The sequence below is a fragment of the Rhinolophus sinicus genome, chromosome 3 (assembly GCF_057876585.1).
Source record: "Rhinolophus sinicus isolate RSI-liver-muscle chromosome 3, RSI-T2T, whole genome shotgun sequence".
In the NCBI taxonomy this organism is placed as follows: domain Eukaryota; kingdom Metazoa; phylum Chordata; class Mammalia; order Chiroptera; family Rhinolophidae; genus Rhinolophus; species Rhinolophus sinicus.
The window spans coordinates 118670427-118687221 of NC_142503.1; the positions used below are offsets into that span (position 1 = coordinate 118670427).

General features: G+C 37.5%; 1 protein-coding gene across 2 annotated transcripts in view; it reads left to right on the plus strand.

The window, feature by feature from the left end:
• Positions 1 to 370: 370 nt before the first annotated feature.
• The window catches only part of SNX6 (sorting nexin 6), a 51916-nt gene continuing 35491 nt past the window's right edge, over positions 371 to 16795 (plus strand). For both annotated transcript variants that reach the window (XM_019750455.3, XM_088796881.1), the window contains exons 1-6: positions 371 to 477; positions 636 to 683; positions 9916 to 10020; positions 10769 to 10879; positions 12613 to 12734; positions 14658 to 14781. In XM_019750455.3, coding sequence (XP_019606014.1) covers positions 472 to 477; positions 636 to 683; positions 9916 to 10020; positions 10769 to 10879; positions 12613 to 12734; positions 14658 to 14781 — 516 coding nt within the window. In that variant the 5' untranslated portion in view covers positions 371 to 471. The remainder of the gene's footprint in view (positions 478 to 635; positions 684 to 9915; positions 10021 to 10768; positions 10880 to 12612; positions 12735 to 14657; positions 14782 to 16795) is intronic.

A 16795-nucleotide genomic window follows, 5' to 3' on the forward strand; every position in this document is an offset into this window, starting at 1 on the left:
CGCCAGCAGTAAAAACTTGATTACAGCCCCTGACCGCTGACTGTGTGAATGCCCTTGGTTCCCACAATTTCTACGGGCAAAATATTAATTGTAATTAACTACTGTGTGGCACAGTACAACGATTAGATGATTTATTGTGGCTTCTGGAAGGCGCTTGCTTGGTTTTTCCTTGCAGCCCTCGGGGAAAGGGAACTGGACAGCTCCCCGAGCAGCCCTGAGCCCTTCCTGAGTCAAAGCTGGCCAGCTGTTAAGTGTCCCCAGCCAAGTGGGTCCGGCCTTCGGGCCCTCTCTGACTGGGCTGCTTCGACCTTGAACAGTGGGCCCGGCCTTCCCTTTTCTTGGCTCCCGGGCCCAGGCCCCCTGTGTCGGGGCGGGGCGGGGCTGCCTCGAGGCCCCGCCCCCCGCTGCCGCCGACTCCCTCTGGCCCTCAGTGCGGTGCGCGCTTGCGCTGGCCCTCACCTCCGAGCAGCCATGATGGTGGGTGTTCTCTAGTGGCGCCGAGCCCCGACCGCGCGGTGGGGTCGGCGGGCGCAGGGAGGGCGTGGGGGGCCGCGCTGCCCTGGCACTAATGTTTCCCTTTATGTCTCCCCCATTCCGTGCTCTCCCCGTCGCCCCGGGCCCCGCCAATCTCGCAGGAAGGCCTGGACGACGGCCCCGACTTCCTCTCAGAGGAGGACCGCGGAGTAAGTTCTACCTCCTTGTCGCTCACGGGACCCCCCCCACCCCCCGCCTTGGCCTTGGGTTGTGGTACGCGGAAGGGTCCCCGCCTTGCGGCACCCCCTCCTCGCCGGCCTCTTTTCGGTTTTCTCCCCGCACCGCGCCCAGCCCTCCTGCAGCCCCTCCTCCCTCGGGGCCGCTCGGTTCTGATTTCCCGAGACCCGCAGCCGCTTTCCTGGCCCCGGCCCGGCTTGGACCCTGCGGTGGACCGCCTCCCCGCCCTGGGTCGGGGTGCAAGTGGGGAAGTGGAGGCCGGATCTGGAACCCCTCCCCTCGCCACTTTGGGGGCCATGAAAACCCATCCTCAGACCTTCTTGGCTGCACCCTCAATTTCCCCTGTGGACTTCTCCAACGCGCTCTCGCCCACCCTTTTCTCTCGAAAACAAGTAATAGTACAGACTTGTTCTAAATTTCCCTTTGCAAGGTATTTTACAGTCACCAAATCTTAGCTCTTATCCAGTATCCTATTGGATTTTGGAAAGTGCAGGTAGCCCTCGGTACCTTTACCTTTTTATTTTTATTTTTATTTTTCAATTACAGTTGACATACAATATTAGTTTCAGGTGTACAACATAGTGATTAGACATTTATATAGCCTTTATTTTTCCTAATGTCCAAAAATGATCTTTTGCGTATTTCCCTTGGCAGTTGTTTTGAGGTGAATTGCATTCCATTTCAGAAAGGACCTTCAGGGCTCCCATTTCTCCCTCTGTCTCTCTCCCCCCATTTGCCTTGGCTGAAGGGTGGTAATCTGTATAGTGCCTTGTACGTGTGAGCACTTGAAAAATATTAGTGTATGATGATTGCAGCTCAGTAAGGTTCCATGGTTCCCTCACGTTTAGCAGTGTGCACTTCTGTTTTCCATTTTGCTTTTACTTATTTTAGATAATGTGAGAAACACATCTACCGTATTAGTTGATTTTTGGCAAGTGATAAAATATCTTTGTAGGATATTACTGTGTGTTTTTTTAATAAGAGATAAAGTAGTTAATATTAGCTGATGACCTTTATAAAGCTTTAAAATGGTAAGAAAGATGCAGAGGATGCATACTTTAATAAATAGTGAATTAATAAATTTCTCAGTTTACACAAAAGCATCATTTAAAATTTTTTAGAGCAAAAGCACCGTAGGATTTCTGTTTATTTCTAAAAATTGCAGTTTCTGATTAACTTTAAAACGTGCGTGTAAATGTGTATATGTATCTTCTGGGATAGGAATAGAATTACATGACCACTTATAGATTATATTTTGGGTTTTAAAGTAGGGGAAACCATCAGAATTCTTTAGTGAAATGAGACAAATTGATTAGCACGGACTGATTTTTCTAAATATAAAGCATATGGCCTTCTTAATTTGATAACAACTTTGTGTCTTATTTTTGTGTTCTACCAGGAAAAGCAAACAGGATTTATTCTCTTGTAAAATCTGACGAACGTTCAGTAAAAGTGTTAATTTGTTTATGTTGATATGAAAAGTAGAGTATTTTCTGGTGAATATATGTGTTACTGGCTTTATGCCTTTGGTAAGATTTGCTTATGGAACTGGAACCACTTAAGTAAAAAGTGCCCAAAAACTTTTCATGTATTACAAAATTAAAAGGACAGGAAGACAGAGAGCATGCCTCCCCTGGAGGTTCTTGTAGAATCTTGTAGGTGAAAATTTCAATATGAAAGTGGAAAAAATATTACTATTAAAGAGCATTTAGAATGCCAAGATGAATGTACTATATATATATGTCCAGTTCTTCCTTATTTTTGTCTTGTGGAACTGGGTGAATCATAATAATATCATATATGCACTGGGTACTGTGTTAAGTGCTATCCAAGCATTGTTTCTTTATATTGTCTGATCATCTTTGTGAAGCTTTTAGTATTCCCCATTTATAGATGAGAAATCTGAACCTTAGAGAAAGTAAGTTGTCTGAGGTCACACTGCCAGTGTAGGAGTGAGAGAGGAGAGGTGGACTTCAAACCATGTTTCTGACATCAGAGCCAGTGCAGTATTTTTCAAAGTGGCATTAAAACACTTGAATCAGACCAGGGATGTTTGAAAACAAAAGTTTCTGGGTCTGCACCTTAGTAAATCAATCTCTTGAAGGGGGAGGATAAATAACTACTTTTTAAATAAAAAAATTCTGTTGTACACTGAAGTTTGATTACAGATGCACAAAGTTATTCTGCTGTTTCCTCATTCCAGGAACAGAAATATCTGGCCTTTAAAATTTCCTTATATTGTGCTTATCCTGACAAATAGATTGCCATAATCAGAACTTTCAGGTATTGTACTTTTAGTTTAGATTACCTTGTTCAGCCTTTTAATAAAGAGAGTCTTGATAAAGAAAAAGCATGAAGAACGTATTTGATATGAATTGCAGAGGGAACATCACAGATTCAAAAACAATAATGCAAGTATTGCATACAAAGCAGCAAGTAAGCAAAATTATATTCAATATTTTAAAATAAAATTTTAAGCAGCCTTAAATTTTCATCATGATATTTTGAGATAGTAAATCCTGTAGCCTTAAAAAAATATCGCTTTGTGAGAAACTTGAAAAGCAGACTTTAAGAATACACAATATTAAAAATTATTGGCGGGCCAGCCTGGTGGTTGGAGCGCCATGCTCCTAACACTGAGGTTGCAGGTTAGATTCCCACATGGGCCAGTGATCTGCGCCCTCTACAGCTAAGATTATGAACAACAGCTCTCCCTGGAGCTGGGCTGCTGTGTGCTGCTGTGAGTGGCGGCAGGCGGCAGCCAGCGTGAGCTGCTGACCCTAAGATTGGCGACCGACTGCCCCAGCTGGGGGAAAGTGCAAGGCTCATAATACCAGCATGGGCCAGGGAGCTGTGTCCTACACAACTAGACTGAGAAACAGCGGCTTGAACCAGAGTGTGGGGGGCGGACTTATTGGCCACTTTTTTATCTTGTCAGCCACACCTCTGCAAAATAGGGTTTGTTTGTTTCCCCCCCCTCCCCCCGAAAATGAAGGACAGTAACATATTTAGTAAACAAATGAGCCCTTTGAATTGGACATATTTTTCTCTGATGTGCTTGTTGAATAAGAGCAGAGGGTGCATAATTCTCTTAGCATTTGATTTGAATTTAAATAATATGTTTATTATTTCAAAATTACTTCAGGTGGAGTAACTATACCTCTCCTGGATTCCTAGCCTTGTTCTTACCTCTGTAGTTCTTATTTTCATAATGTCATCATTTTCCAGTCGTGCAGTCAAGAAACCTCTGAATCATATCCTTCATCCCCATACCAGAACAGTCACTGACGCCAGTTAATTTCGCCTCAGAAATGTTATTTATCCATCTTTCATTTGTGTGGCCCCAGTTAAAGTCCTTGCTATTTCTTGCTTGGATTATAGCGATACCTGTCATTGGTCTGTCTCTAGTCTTACTACTTTCCAATCCAGTTTTCACATTACTTGTAGTTATCTAACTAAAATGATTAAATCATATAGCAGCACTAGCCAGAAGGACTTAGTTAGACCCAGTTCTTTTTGCAGTAACGTCCAAACTCCTTAGTCTAGCATTAAACACCATTCATAACCCTTTCAGTATGTCCCCCCATTCATTCATTTCCTCTCTCTCTCTTTCTCTGTCCCCTTCCCTCCTTCCCTCCCACTCTATCCCTCCGTATCCTAGTCTCCTTGTCACTGCCCAGGCACTTCTGTCTGCACCTTATTGTCTGCTTTATGCATGCTTTTCAGTGTTGTGGAGTGCTTTATTTTTTTCTTACCCTTTTTTTTTTAGTTGAAATTTGACTTATCTTTCAACAATTAGCCCAGATGTTTGCATTTTCTTTTGTATCTATATATCATTTAGTTTAAACACATTCCACATTCATTGATAGTTATTTCAGATAAAAATGTGACGGATTGTGTTGGCAGAGGTAAAAGGGAAGTTCCTGCTCTGAGACCATCACGGTGTGGTGAGAGACTTATGATAAAGTGCCAGAGTACAAAGGAGAGTGTGTTTAACTTTGGGGGAAGGGGAGTAGTGAAAACAATGATACCTACACACCGATATAGCATTTACTGCATGCCAGGGACTTTCCATATATTAACTCAATTCTCAAATTGTGAAGTAGCTGCTACTATTATTCCTACTTTCGAAGGGAAAGCTGGGGTTCAGAGAGATTAACTTGCCCAAGGTCATATAGCCAGTATGAGCTGGATTCAGACTCAGGCAGTTTAACTCTAGGTCCTGGGCTCTTAACCACTATGCTGTCACCTAAAGGAGCTAAGCCTTGAATGTTGATCAGAAATTTTGTGGGTTCTCAGGGAAGGGGGATGCTTGCCAGCAGAAAGGATAGCCTGTTTAGGTAATTTGGTCCCATCTGGAGCACTTGTTCTCACAGGACACAGCGATAGATACGGAAACTATAGATAGAATAGATGTAAACATGTAAAGTGCCCAATGATAAAGACTCCAGTCAATGGGAAGTCCTCAAGGATTTTAACCTGGGAACGACTTACGTATGCCCACGTGAGATTAGCATTATAGGTTACTCTGATGTGGAGGGTGGATTGATTCTTCCTTTCAGATAGAGAAACCAGTTAACAGGCTGTTGCAACAGTCTAGATGTGGCAGAACTAAGGCAGTGGAAGAGGGGCTGGAGGGGACATAGGAAAGCGATATGTAGGAGGTAGAATTGACAGGACATAGTGATTGAATAAGTACATGTGCTGGGCAAATGAGAAGGAGAAAATGAGGAATATAGAAGAGTAGAGTTAGAAAGTAGATAAGTTTGGTTTCAAATATATTGGATGTTTAGTGCCTATGAGGCATCTAATCCCTTCCCTGCCAAACTAGAATGTCAGATCTGTAAGGGTGAAGATTGTGTCTTTTCATTGCTTTATCCGTAGCACCTAGGACAGTGGCTGGCACATTGAAGGCACTCAGTTGTTTAATTGAATATATGTAGATATGTTTAGTTGGTAACTTGAAATTTTGATAAGAGGTCTGCGTTGAAGATACAAATTTAGGAATTATTCGTCAAAAACAGCAGAGATTGCCAAGGCCAGGGGAAAACAACATTTAAGGCCCAAGGGAAAGAAATGGACTAATTGATGGGCTGAGGGGAATAGGAGGAGAATGAGAGGAGTCCCCAAAGTTAAGAGAATTTTTAAGGAAGTGGCCAGAACGATCACTGAGGCAAAATACTGCAAAGAGGTCAAGATTGAAAAGTATTGGATTTGGAGATTAGGTGTTCACTATGTGAAAGTTCTGTGAGACCAAGGCTAACTTGACTCATAGAGCAGGGTATGAGCAGATCCTGGAACAGACAGGAAGATTAAATGCTCAGGTGGACAGACAGCTCAGCCACAGGACACCACTTCTGAGAATGCAGAGGTGGTAAGGCTCGATTTATTCGTACAAAGGTTTATTGATGGGTCTGAGGGGAAAACAGCTGCTAGTATTTATTTCTTTGGGATGTGGGAGGCAAGGTCACTTGTTGAGAGTGGGGGTGTAAATGTGGTAGAGGTTTAAGATAAAAGTTTGGGGTAGTTGCTAAAGGAAATAAGGGGAGCTGAGCAGATCTGCTCAGGATTGTTGAGTGTTTTTAAGATCCTAATGCAATTTGGAGACCATTAGTTTGTGTAAAACAGTTAGGAATTTTCTGTAGCCACACTCAGCAGCTCAAAAAGCAAAAAGAAAGTTAATGGTTGACTGATCCTGAGTGGGAATTTGCAAGCCAGGTATGGCAAAAGAGCCATGGGACTTGACAGGACCAGGAGGAAAGGTATTGGAGTGGATTGGAAAAGGAGGGAAGCAGAGAGGGATCTAACAGACTGGAGATAATTGGAAAGATCACAAAGACTGGCTGGATTGATAAGGTCAAATTGTACACATAGTAAAAGTGGTGGAGGAGTATTTTAGTACATAAAAGTGATTGTCTTCCTTACTACAAATAGATTTCTTGAAGGCACATTTTTTTGTTCACTTTATATCCTTCACAATGCCTAGGACAGTTGTTTGCATATAAGTGCTTTAAAAAGTTTATTAAATAAATGCATGTTAGAATATTGCATAAAGAGTAAAGGGTTATATTTACGTTTGTACTACCGGTGACATAACTTTGCCTTGTAAGGAATGCATAGGTAGACACCATTAGTACTACCCTCAGGATTTCTGGTATGGTCCCTGAGAGGAAATCTTGTTGCAAATGCCAGTTGTAACTTTTCTCTAGCCACCTTCAGCAGCTCAAAATATGAAAGGAAAGAAAGTTGATGGTTAAATTGATCCTAGAGGTGGGAATTTGTAAGTCAGGTGTGGCAAAAGAGCAATGGGAGTTGACGAGACCAGCAAGAAAGACATTGGAGTGACATATCATGTGACCCTAGTAATGTTCTTTCTGGGATGGTATACAAAAGGAAATATGGTTCAAATGCCAGTTTCCAGAATGTGTATGTATAATCAACCATTGATTTGACTGCTGGGTATACAGGGCATAGAGTAATAATGGAAATGATGTGTTACAGGACTTCTAAAATCATAACTGGGCTAGCAGTTAAATAGATTTAAAACTTGACCTGAATTAGTGAACTTAACAGAATTTACTTCTGTCTTGTGGGGTTTTTATTATTGTACTGTAATTACCTTGTTCTAAAATAGTTTCTTAGCCCAGTTATGGTTGCCACCTTTCTTTCTACTCTTCTTTCATTTTCATTCAAAAAATATTTGCTGAAAGCTGTCCCTGAGAATATAGCAATGAATAAAACAAAATCTATGTCCTCATAGAGCTGATGTTCTAGTCAGGGAAGACCATTAAAATAAATAAAATGTAGTAGATGGTGAACAACTGCAATGAGAAAAATGAGGGAAGGATAGGGATTGTTGGGGGTGGGGGTTGAGCTGCAGTTTTAGATTAGGGTACCCAGGCAAGGCCTTCATGAGCGGTTGACATTTCAGTAAAAACTTGAAGGAAATGACAGAGCGAGCCATGCAGATAGGTATCTGGGGGTGGGATGTTCCAGGTAGAGGGAAGAGTAAGTGCAAAGATTCCTGAGCTGACAGCATGCCTATGTGTTCAAGGAACAACAAGGAGGCCGTGTGGCGGGGCTGCAGTGAGCCAGAGGAATAGTAGGTTAGTCAGAGACGCTATCAGGTGCAAATTATATTGGGCCTGGGGAGCCACTGTAAGGACTTTGGCTTTTCTCCAAGTGGAAACCCCTTAGGTTTTGAGAAGGATGATTTTTAGTTTAACGGGATCATTCTGGAGGCTCTATAAGGAGTAGATTGAAGAGGGGAAAGGGCAGAAGCAAGAGACCAGTCAGGAGGCTATTGGAATAAACAGTTATTTTCCTTCTTTTTTTCCTCCTTCACCCATCCATCTTTATGCATTTGCTTTTCTGGCAACAGATAACAACTGATATTTTAGGAATGTTCTAAGGTAGATACTTTATAGTAAATGAGTCAGTGTAGTAAACTAGTAGTGAACTATCTTCTTTTTTAAAAAAAGATTTTATTGGGGAAGGGGAATAGGACTTTATTGGGGAACAGTGTGTACTTCCAGGACTTTTTCCAAGTCAAGTTGTGTCCTTTCAATCTTAGTTGTGGAGGGCACAGCTCAGCTCCAGGTCCTGTTGCCGTTGCTAGTTGCAGGGGACACCGCCCACCATCCCTTGCAGGAGTCAAGGAATCAGCAACCTTGTGGTTGAGAGGACACTGGCCCATGTGGGAATCAAACCGGCAGCCTTCGGAGTTAGGAGCATGGAGCTCTAACCACCTGAGCCACTGGGCCTCCAGGCAACCTTTCATTTCATTTATCAGACAATGGGCTACATGTGGCATTGAGTACAATAACAATTTTTAAACATTTTAAAATGGTTTTATGTAAGTTTATAGTATAAACTTCTAAAAATATGATTATTGATTGAAATTTATAAACTTTAAATTATCAGTAAAATTTTAATACCATCATAGATCATATCATGCAATTTGATTAATTTCTTTTGTGAATCTTAAGTTTGATTTTGTGTTACGGTTTTTTTAAAAAAAAAATGTCTACTCAGTCTAGAACCAATAGTGCAAAAAATGAAATAGTATGTTACTTTTTTCATTACTAATAAAGTTAAATAACCCTATTTAATGAAAACCCACAAAATTCATGTTTTGGTAAATCACGAGATTTCCTTTTAAAGAAGGCTTTTTTCCTATTTATAAAAGTAATACAGTCAAATTTTGGAAAATGGGGGGAATAAAATAATGTATAAAGAAGAAAATCCACTGCTACTCACATTTTGTTGTATTTCCTATAAACCTTTTATGTATACATTTTTTAAAATGTAATTGAGATCATAGAGTATAAACAATTTTGCTTCCATTTACATTAGACATGAAGTTTGAAATGTTAGTGACCAAGTGAGATTGGCAAAGTAAATTCTGGGTTTTACAACTGGAGTATTTGAAGCAGGCTAGTTAATTAGACTAAAGGTTTTATATCTTTGCAGCTGGCCATGACTTTATCTTTCAGTGTATTTGATTCTCTTATAAGCCTCCAAATTAGCCGTACATAGTAGAGTTGTTTAAAGGGTAAGAAAAATGGATAAAATTTAAGGATTATAAGTAGAATTAATGATAAGAATTTTAAGTGGAAAAGTCTCCTCATAGACAAGTAAATGGAAGCACTAATAGCAAACATATCCAGTTCTTCTACTGTATTACAGCTTATAGAGTAAAAAGTGAAATTTATTTCCTATCACAGGAGTTGAGTACTGTAGCATTTTTCTTAGCACTTTACACATATGTAATTAACTATAATTGTTTAATTGTATGTTCTTGAATTAAAATAAGTAATAGTTAAAAGTATTGACCAATATTCTTTTTGTTATTTTTCTAGTTCTTAAAGGTAGATACATTCCCTAATTTTAGAACACTTTAATGGGCTATCTTCTTGGAAAATAGTTTAATTTAGGGGTGAAACTAATGAATCGTGGTTAATACATTGTATCATGCAAAGCATAGTTGGATAGTGTAGAATGAAAATTGGGTAAGATAATGACAAAACCAAAACACTTGCCCCAAAATATATATGTAGATTAAATGAATTTAAGTACTTTTTTAGATTTAAGATTCTTTTGTTATTTTAGTTTTGTTTTTGCATTGTCTTATTATCTGGAATAAAAATGAAATTATATAAAAGCCCACAGAATTTTCATTTGGGTATTACTTTCTTTTTCTAGCTTAAAGCAATAAATGTAGATCTTCAAAGTGATGCTGCTCTGCAGGTGGACATTTCTGATGCTCTTAGTGAGCGAGATAAAGTAAAATTCACTGTTCACACAAAGGTAAATGTGATTTTGTACTTGTATTATTTTAGCTATTTATTATAGTAATGTTACATATGTAATAATATATTGACTAGAACTTTGGAACATAATTATAAACTTTTTTTAGTTTATAATTCACTGCTATTTTAACAAATATTTTAGGGAAATGAACTTTTTAAAGGTTAACTTTTATTTATTATTAGTTTCATGTGTGCAAAACAAGGTACTTTTAGCCATTTACATCCCTTACAAAGTGATAACCCCAACAAGTCTACTGCCCATCTGATACTGTACATAGCTGTTACAGTACCATTGACTATACTCCCTAAAGGTTAACATTTAATAATTAATCAGAGAACCTAGACATAAAGCTAATTTAATTTTCTCTAGACTTTTATTAATATCTTTTACCATTGTTTTCAATTTTGTTGTATTCAGTTAATCAAATTGCTGTCTTACAAATTATTTTATTTTTAGAGTTCAGCTCTCAGGCACATTTGCAGATAGTAGATCTATTTTCCTTTCTTTGAATAGTTGAACTTGATATATATTAATAGGATAATTTTTAAGTAATGGTAGCAGTACAGTATAATAAGAGGTGTCTACCTGTATTAGTCTTTTCTTTTCTTTTTTTTTTAGTCTTAATAGAGTTTTAAAGCACTGATAATCTTTCATAGGACTCATTTTTAAAAATAAGATATAAAAATGTTTATTAAAAGTTTAGTGTAATTTTAATTTTTATTAAAGAGAATCTCTATCTTTGCAGAGTTCATTGCCAAATTTTAAACAAAATGAGTTTTCCGTTGTTCGACAGCATGAGGAATTTATCTGGCTTCATGATTCCTTCGTTGAAAATGAAGACTATGCAGGTTACATTGTAAGTGTTGAGGTTCCATTTTAATCCCGTTTTTAGGAGCTTTTTAGATATTTTATTATATGTTGAAATCTTGTTTAGGATTTTTAGTGAACTGATGTAATTTTCAAAAATTGCCAGTTACAAAACATAATTGGCTACCACCTTTTATCCTGAATTGTCTTGTTTGGGAGTTTGTGGGTATGGATTGTTATGCTTCCTCATTTAAATTTAAATTCTTACTGTGTATTAGAATTGCAACAGGCTTGCCCTGGGGATTAATTAATGGGATGTTACAAAGCATACTGGAGGGCTGCTTAAGAGGTTATCTAATCTAAATATGCACGAGATGTTGTGCCTCAGCTGGTGACCACACTAGATTTCTGAAATTTAGTTTCATTTGATTTCTTTGAAATCATCCTGACCTGATTCCATCTCCATCCTTGTGGCCATTCCTTCTTAGTCAGTTGCTTCTATTTTTTTCTACAATTCAGAGTTTGGTGGAAAACTGGCAATACATTTTTTTTTCTTGTTTTCTTTTTTTTACAAATACTAGCTTATATAAAGGATACAACTCAGGAACACCCAAATGGAAGAGGTGCATAGGATAAGGTATGGGGAGGGGGATTGGCGCAGAGCTTTCACACCCTCCCCAGATGCACCCCTTTCCCCCTTCCCAGCCTGTCAATATTTTCACCAAACTGGAAGCTTCTTTTCCTCTTCCCGTCCTATTTCCACCTTTTTTCCCTCATCTTCTTGTCTGGTGGCATTTTCTTACTACTTTCTCCTCCCATAGATTAAACACTCCTCAAAGATCTAGACCAGTCTTATTTATCTCTGTATGCCCATTGCTCAGCATCACACCTGGCACATAGTAGATGCCATGTGCAAGCATCAGTGCATGTTTGCCGGACTATACTTGATGCTTCCTGCCCTCTTGTTTTCATTGGTGTGACACTTGTTGTTTTTATTTAACTTTTCCCCTATCCTGTCTTCCTCTTATTTTACTGCTGTCGTTAATGTCCATCATTTCCCCTTAACAGTTCTTACTTGTAGGCCCTTCCTCCTAAGATAATTTTTTTTCTTATATCCCTCCTTTGAATATTTCTCTTCTAGATCTTTTTTTTTCTTTTTTAAGGTAATACTGTGGGTGAATAGAATAAGGTTAGTCATTAATCTGTGTCTTGTTCTTGTTTTTAAGTAAATAGATTCTGTCATTAAGCTGTGTCTTCTCTTGTTTCTAAGTAAATAGTTTCTGCTTCTGGTACACTTTTCCAATCCAGAAACCCTTTTTAACATCCCTTGCTTGATCATTTTGTTAGCATTCACTAATTTAAAAAACACACACACACAGGATAGCATAAAGGTACTATGAATTCATTAATTTAAAAAATACATTTGTATTTAATCATACAATTTACATACTTTTGAAAATGGTATGTGCATTTGCTATACATATTTATTTAGTGTATAGTCAGCTCTTAATGGCGTATGCATTTGAGGACTCTAGGTGGCCACATAGGATTCTACAGATTAAATTTTGGGAACTATTGTTCTAATACTAGAAAATAGTACTCTATTATATTTCTTCCTTAATGTAAAGGATTTCCATTTCTAGACCTAGTCAAATTCTCTAACCTGACTTGGGATATTACTGGTGCCCAGTTCTCATTCACACAGTCTTTTATGGTGGCTGTAGCACAACTGCTGCAAGAAATAAAACAGTCTTTAAGATTAGTGCTTTGTTTCTGTTACAGATCCCACCAGCACCACCAAGACCTGATTTTGATGCTTCAAGGGAAAAACTACAGAAGCTGGGAGAAGGAGAAGGGTCCATGACAAAGGAGGAATTCACAAAGATGAAACAGGAACTGGAAGCGTATGTGATTTTTGTTGTTGTTTTTGTTAATTATGCTTGTTTTAATGCCCTTTTTTTTTTTTTTCTGAGCTCTCTGATATCCTATCCTTTTAATCATTTCACCACAGTGACCCTTTCTGGATGATGCAAGTTTAAGTCACACAACCAGTGTTAATGATCATGATCAGAGCCTACAGGAAAATTATAGAATAATTATCTGCATTGTAAAGTCCTTTAAATTAAGGTTTTAAATAGACTCTGAAAATTTGTAATAGAGGATCCAAAAGTTTATTAAAAATAGTAGAAAGGGAAATACTTTTTAAGGCAGAATAATTTTGTTGTTTATTTACAAGTTCTTAGTCATTGCCAACCTGGTTCTCTTTTTCCAAATGTGCATAATACCAGAACTTCTTTTTCTCATAGAAGTGTGCGCTGAGCAACTCTGCATATACTGGGGGTTTTTTTATTTTTGTTTTTTGGTGTGTGTGTGTGTGTGTGTGTGTGTGTGTGTGTGTTATCCCTCCCTCCCCCTTTTCTCTGCCTGTGGCTTCTGGCTGAAGGGAAAAGAATAGGAGCAAAGTGACAAGAGAATAGCTTTAAAATGTTTGTCATTATACAATAATTAGTTTCATATATACTAGAAATGTATTCAATTTTTGAATAATTGAGATATTTCATCTTCATTTTTAGTGTACTTGCTGAAAATACAGAATCTTTTCCCCTTTTACTAAAAACATTTGAAGTAATTTTGGATTTGGTATATGCCATTTTTCTGTATTTTGAGAGTTATACAAGGAAATAACTTTCCTTGCATTGTCATCACCTCCATCACTCTTTTTCTGGTCATTTCTCTCCTTCATGCATTTCCTTTTCTCTTCCACTTAGTTTCAGTTTTTAAGCATATATTCACACTTCCACTTAGACTTCACTTCAGAATGCTAAACTCTTGACAAGATAAATTAGCAAAGTAGATCATTGTCAAACTGTAAGGTGACAGATGTTTTAAGAATTCTGTCAATGCTGGGTGCAAGCAGTAGTCTGATAGCAGATACACACTTTTATAGTTTATAAGACTGAAAACTGGAAATTAGCAGAGCACATTAATATTGAAGGATCTGTGGTTTTCCAGTGGCCCTGATCATGATTCTTTTGTGGTCTGGTTAGGGGTTGGATAACAGAGAACCTTGGGTTTATTCTACTGCTACCTCCATCCTCTGCATCCTTCTTTTTTGTCTTCACTGAATGACTACCCTCACAGAGATCAAACTTCTCCCAACATTGGTCCTGCTGGTTTGCTGGTATGTAAAACTTATCCTCCTTGCACGTAGTTGAAGCAAGAATATTGGGCCTTTTCCTTGAGTGCTTTTTTTTCAAACTGACATGTATTACTGTATGATTGCTGTGATTCACTGATATTAAAATATTATAAACACAGTTCTTCAATGTAATGGCAAAAATTAGTCTCTCCATGGTGTGTTTCTGGGTCATTAGACGAAAATATTTATTAATGTTGAAAACATGCTTACTTAGGTTTGGGTTTTGATATTTTTTTTCCTACGAAGGTGTTTAAAAGCTGTAATTATGTAGAAATTGAATGATTACAATTATATCAAATAATTAGTAGTATACTTCCTCTGGAGCTGAAAACAAACACCCCTATAGTTACCTTTAACATCAACTTGCATAGGATGAAAGGTTCATAAAACCTAAAAATATTAACATTTAACTATAATAAATACTATTAACTAGCATGAAGTCTTTTCAGAGCTGGGTTTTATATGTTTTATTAACAGTTCAACTAAAATCTTTGTTTACATGGATTATATCTTTGTTTCTCTAATTTTGCATTTAGAATAATTCAAAGAGTATTTGCTGAAAATATTGTTGCAGATGATTTTCTAGTTGATGCAGTGTTTTACCTTTAATTTTGTGTATTGTTTCTAGTGAATATTTGGCAATATTCAAGAAGACTGTTGCAATGCATGAGGTATTCCTGTGTCGTGTGGCAGCACATCCTATTTTGAGAAAAGATTTAAATTTCCATGTCTTCTTGGAATATAATCAAGATGTGAGTATTAAATTGAATAAAATAGTGATCAAGGCTTATTTTTAAAGAGTAATTGGAAAAGGCAGGGAGTAGTTAGAAAAGGCTTAAGGCCTTTCATGTTATTATTTTTCAAGGCAGTTTAAAATGATGCTTTTTCAGTGACAATGCAGTATTTCAGTAGAACTTGAGTAGATTAATTGAAGAAATGATGGCAAATCATGTCACCACATAGGACATTGATTTTCATACTGTACTGGGAACTTTTTAAGAAATATAATTGTAAAATTGATTAATGGTTCTTAAATTTGAGTTTGGAGTCTTCTGAATCCTTATGGAGCATTCTAGGGAGGTGCTTGAGCTAAAGATTTCCAGATTTCTTTTAGGTTAATCATTGGCTCTTGATCTGTTGAACTCACCTTCTTCAGTGCCGATGTTCCCTTTTTTTTTTTTTAATTACAGCATAAAAAACATTTAATAGAGTCCAGAGTACAAGAAAACACTTCAAACTTTAAATGATTGTTTTATAGACACCACATAAACATGCACTCTCCATGTCAAAACTATTTCTATGGCAACTGAAATAAGAACAGGATAAACCTAAGATGCTGTTTGAAATGCATAAACAAATACTTTCTTCTAAAATAAGATTTACTAGAGAAACGGTACTAAAAATAACAAAGATACAAACATTTGCTCTATTCTACTTACACATCATAAATAAGATAGCTGTTGATGCAAGGCACTCCTTTACCATCTTTCCATATGCACCAAGCATTCTTATATCAGAATAAGCTGTTTACCATCTATACTTTACATAGTAAAGCATTTCCAAAAATTGTAATGTATACAGCGACAAAAAGGAAAAAAATTACCACAGTAATTCTGGACATATGAAGAGTAATTAAGCAGCTTCATAATCAAACCAGGCTTCTTTACTTGCAATAAGGGCAATTCTTTTCATTCTCCACCAAATACTTAAGTTTCAATATATGAACATTAAATGACTCTTAATTTTCCTTACTCCCTCCCTGCCTAAAATCTCTGTTACAGTACAGAAAAAGAAATTGAGGTGATTGAGCTTTAAAGATTTTTTTATTCATGGTGCTGGCACAAAAGTTTTCAGTGGGTGGGTGATACGGATCTTGGGATCTATCTTTGGACAAGATTAACTCATAATTTTAGCAGAATACAAATATAGAGAGCGTAGTGCTCATTTACGTACAAGTCAACATCAAGATCAAAGAATTTTGTGTATATGAATTTGCTCTTTTGATTTGGATTTAGTAGATATGACAATAAAATGTCCTAAGTCTAGCAGTAGAAAAAACAATTTTTTTTAAAAGAATATGAAAGAAACTCAGGATCACAGAAGTATAGCAGTTTAAGCATGGCTACTTTCACAAGCATACATGTGGTATGTGGTCTTTTTAAATAGGAATAATAAAGAATGCTGGCCATATCATGAATTATAAGAAGCTGAAAATGATTCGTGAGTAGGGTTGCTAAAGAACACGTGGAAAGAACACATGATAATGCTGCCGTCACATTTTTCCCTTTATGAGTTTGTTTTTGCCGGACCTTATTTATGGTGTGGCCTAAAACCTGAGTAATAATTTGGTAGAGCAGCATAGGCATAAAGTGAGGCATGGCAGTGTCAGTGCAAGGTCGCTGGAGCCAGAGAAGCCATAGCCTTATGTTCCAAGTACTCTATTCCATTGCCACAGCCATAGAACTATTTGAAACTATATACCTGTGTTTTAAAATTTGTTTATGTATTTATTACCTATCTCCCTCGACTACAGAGTAACTCTCTGAGAGTAAGACTGTAATTTTTCACCACTGTATCCTCACTATCTTAAAATCGTACCTGGCAATTAAGATGTAAAATAACTGAGAAACAACGGCTTGAAATGGTGTTGGGGGGGGGGGGGGGGAGTCGGAGGGGGGTGGAAGGATGTAAAGTAATTATTTGTTAAAATGATAAGTGAAAGGTTATTAAATGTTTATATCAGCGTTGTAAATAACTTTCAGAAAT